General features: G+C 49.7%; 1 protein-coding gene across 1 annotated transcript; it reads left to right on the top strand.

Annotated features, from left to right (window-relative positions):
* Positions 1–1,048: 1,048 nt before the first annotated feature.
* LOC310857529 (actin, cytoplasmic 1-like) lies at positions 1,049–2,176 on the top strand (the record flags this gene model as incomplete). The annotated part of the gene is made up of 1 exon (XM_083763233.1): positions 1,049–2,176. One exon carries the CDS (start codon positions 1,049–1,051, stop codon positions 2,174–2,176), a length of 1,128 nt encoding a protein of 375 aa, XP_083619359.1.
* Between the last annotated feature and the right edge of the window lie 1,135 nt (positions 2,177–3,311).

The raw sequence follows: 3,311 nt of genomic DNA, 5'->3' as shown, positions 1-3,311 counted from the left end.
GTTTCTGAATTTCTTCCCAGCAAAGATAATATAAATAATATAAACGGCCCCAATTCCTCTGTCTGCATATATATAATTCTAAAGATTGGCGTCCTCAAAATGTGAGGACGAAATGCGCCCTCGCATATTGCGTGCGGCGATTGGCTGGAAGGTGTTGACGTCATTCTGCGCTGTGATTGGCTGAAAAACCATTCACCTGAATGGTGTTAACAGTTTCTACTATTTTGGGATGTTATTGTTCAGCAATACACACACCACACAACCCAAACTCATATCCCCGAACGGGTATGGAGTAGTATATATCTAAACAAATCAAACTAATTTAGATTTTCTTTTCGGAAATAGCTGATAAAATATAGAAAGTATTTGTGGTTTAAATGGGTAATTTAAAATGAGACCTCTGGCAAACCGATATGACCTCACCTTGTGATTTGTCTGAGAGAAGTACACATCTTTACGGCATGGTACTGTATGGGGTCAGGCCATCTGGAGTGGGTCTGTGTGACCTGCAGGGCTGTATGGGGTCAGGCCATCTGGAGTGGGTCTGTGTGACCTCCAGGGCTGTAGGGGCCAGACCATCTAGAGTGGATCTGTGTGACCTGCAGGGCTGTAGGGGCCAGACCATCTAGAGTGGGTCTGTGTGACCTGCAGGGCTGTAGGGGCCAGACCATCTAGAGTGGGTCTGTGTGACCTGCAGGGCTGTAGGGGCCAGACCATCTAGAGTGGATCTGTGTGCCCAGGGCTGTAGGGGCCAGACCATCTGGAGTGGATCTGTGTGTCATGCAGGGCAAATCTCACAAACTGCTGTCGTATGACATTCTCGAAACCTCACACGATTGGCTGAGAACCATCACCTTACGTCACGCTTCAGTTGACGGACTGCATACTTAAACAGCATGCCGCTCAGACTGTTCTCAGTTATTCAAAACTAGTGAATTCAGAGAAGCATAAAGGGATCATAAGCACATCCTGTGAAGCATATCATTTGCCTGAAACTGGTTCCTTTCGAGTGAAAGGCCCACCCGACCCGCCCAGAGTCCAGCCAGCCATGGACGATGACATCCACGCGGTGGTCATCGACAACGGCTCCGGTATGTGCAAAGTGGGATTCGCCGGAGAGGACAACCCTCGCGCCGTCTTCCCCTCCATCATCGGTCGCCCCAGGCACCAGGGAGTGATGGTGGGTCTGTCACAGAAGGACACCTACGTCGGCGACGAAGCCCAGAACAAGAGAGGCATCCTGACACTGAAGTACCCCATCGAGCACGGCATCGTCACCAACTGGGACGACATGGAGAGGATCTGGAACCACACGTTCTGCAACGAGCTGAGAATCTCCCCCGCGGAGCACCCCGTCATGTTGACGGAAGCCCCCCTGAACCCCAAAGTCAACAGAGAACGGATGACCCAGATCATGTTCGACACCTTCAACACGTCCGCCATTTACATCGCCATCCAGGCCGTGCTGGCCCTGTACGCCTCCGGCCGCACCACCGGCATCGTCCTGGACTCTGGCGACGGCGTGACCCACACCGTGCCCATCTACGAGGGCTACGCGCTGCCCCACGCCATTAAGCGCATGGACATGGCGGGCCGCGACCTCACCGACTACATGATGAAGATCCTGCATGAGCGCGGCTACTCCTTCAACGGGACGGCCGAGAGGGAGATCGTGCGCGACATCAAGGAGAAGCTGTGCTACGTGGCCATGGACTACGAGCAGGAGATGGGCCTCGCCGCCTCCACCTCCACCGTGGAGAAGAGCTACGAGCTGCCCGACGGACGCGTCATCACCATCGGCAACGAGAGGTTCCGCTGCCCGGAGGCCCTCTTCCAGCCGCACTTCCTCGGCATGGAGTCCGTCGGGATCCACGAGATCACGTACAGGTACATCAAGAAGTGCGATGTGGACATCCGCAAGGACCTGTACGCCAACACGGTGCTGTCCGGAGGTAGCTCCATGTACCCGGGCATCGCCGACAGGATGGAGAAGGAGATCTCGGCGCTGGCCCCGCCCACCATGAAGATCAGGATCATCGCCCCGCCGGAGCGGAAGTACTCGGTGTGGATCGGCGGTTCCATCCTGGCCTCACTGTCCACATTCCAGCAGATGTGGGTCAGAAAACAGGAGTACGACGAGTGTGGCCCGACTATCATCCACCGCAAATGCTTCTAAAACAGACGTCTCCTTTTCACCTATAATTCGGTTCCGCATAAAACCATGTCGACCGACGCCACACATTCCTGATATGAGTTGAGAAAGATAATATATTGTGCATGAAGCCATTAAGGACAGGTTTGCCCTCGTCTGTTGCAAGAGAGTGCAGAGGAGCAGAGATATAAGAATAGAAGAAATAGAATAGAAGAAATAGCAGCGTCGGTTGTGGAGTAAGTATACTAGGATTTTAGGATTTTTCTCAGTGGGACTATGATGACTATTTAATGTTTTCTATGACATTAATATAGTATCACGTTTAAATTTTTCTGTATTTGTTGTATTTCAGCACATATGTATATTATGTTTTACATTTTTGGACAATATGTTTATTTTTACTTTTTTACAAAGTATAGTATGTAGTCTCAGCTTCAAGCACTTCAGCTCGTCAGTCCCTCACGACTCGTGACACGTCACTCCACCATATATGGCCTCGTCACACGTCACGCCTATGGTTGACGCTTCATGGCCGTCTCCATATATGAGGATCACAACACTGACCTCATCAAACCCTAGATAACACGGAGAATCCTGGATCAGGAGCCGGCCAGCAACTTTGACCAAGATCAACATATGGAATGTCAGAACAGCTGACCTGTTCTGACATTCCATATGTTACTAGTGCAGCCACGCCCGGCAGCATGTGACAAATGTGTCTTGATTTATGACCAGCAGATGGCACATACAAGTACCGGTACTTCAAATTTCAATGCACTTCTTGGTCTTGTCGGGTTTGTTTCCAGAGGATTGACCGTTAGATAATACAGTGGGGTGAGTGGTTAGGGTGGAGTTAACAACCCAGTACATGCTGCCTGAGGTGTTAAAAACAACGTTTCATTTCATAATATGTACAGAGGTCAACATGGTGACCATTGTGAAGGTTTTGAGTTGCTCATGTGAAATATGTTTGGTTTGCCATCAACCTGATAGGGTAGACATTCCTGCAGTCTGTGAAACCATAATTATGTGTGAGCCTATACTGCCACCTTCTGGTCGAAACTGTGCATTGCTATGTAAAACATTTCACCCTTTCATAAGGTGAAAAGGTTTTATAATAATAAAAGTTAAAACACATACTGTATGGACAGTTTGGTTT

This window comes from Protomyctophum parallelum, assembly GCF_964188405.1.
Source record: "Protomyctophum parallelum genome assembly, chromosome: 4".
Taxonomy (NCBI): Eukaryota; Metazoa; Chordata; class Actinopteri; order Myctophiformes; family Myctophidae; genus Protomyctophum; species Protomyctophum parallelum.
The sequence above is the reverse complement of the archived record's forward strand: the minus strand, read 5'-3'. Positions and strand labels throughout refer to the sequence as shown.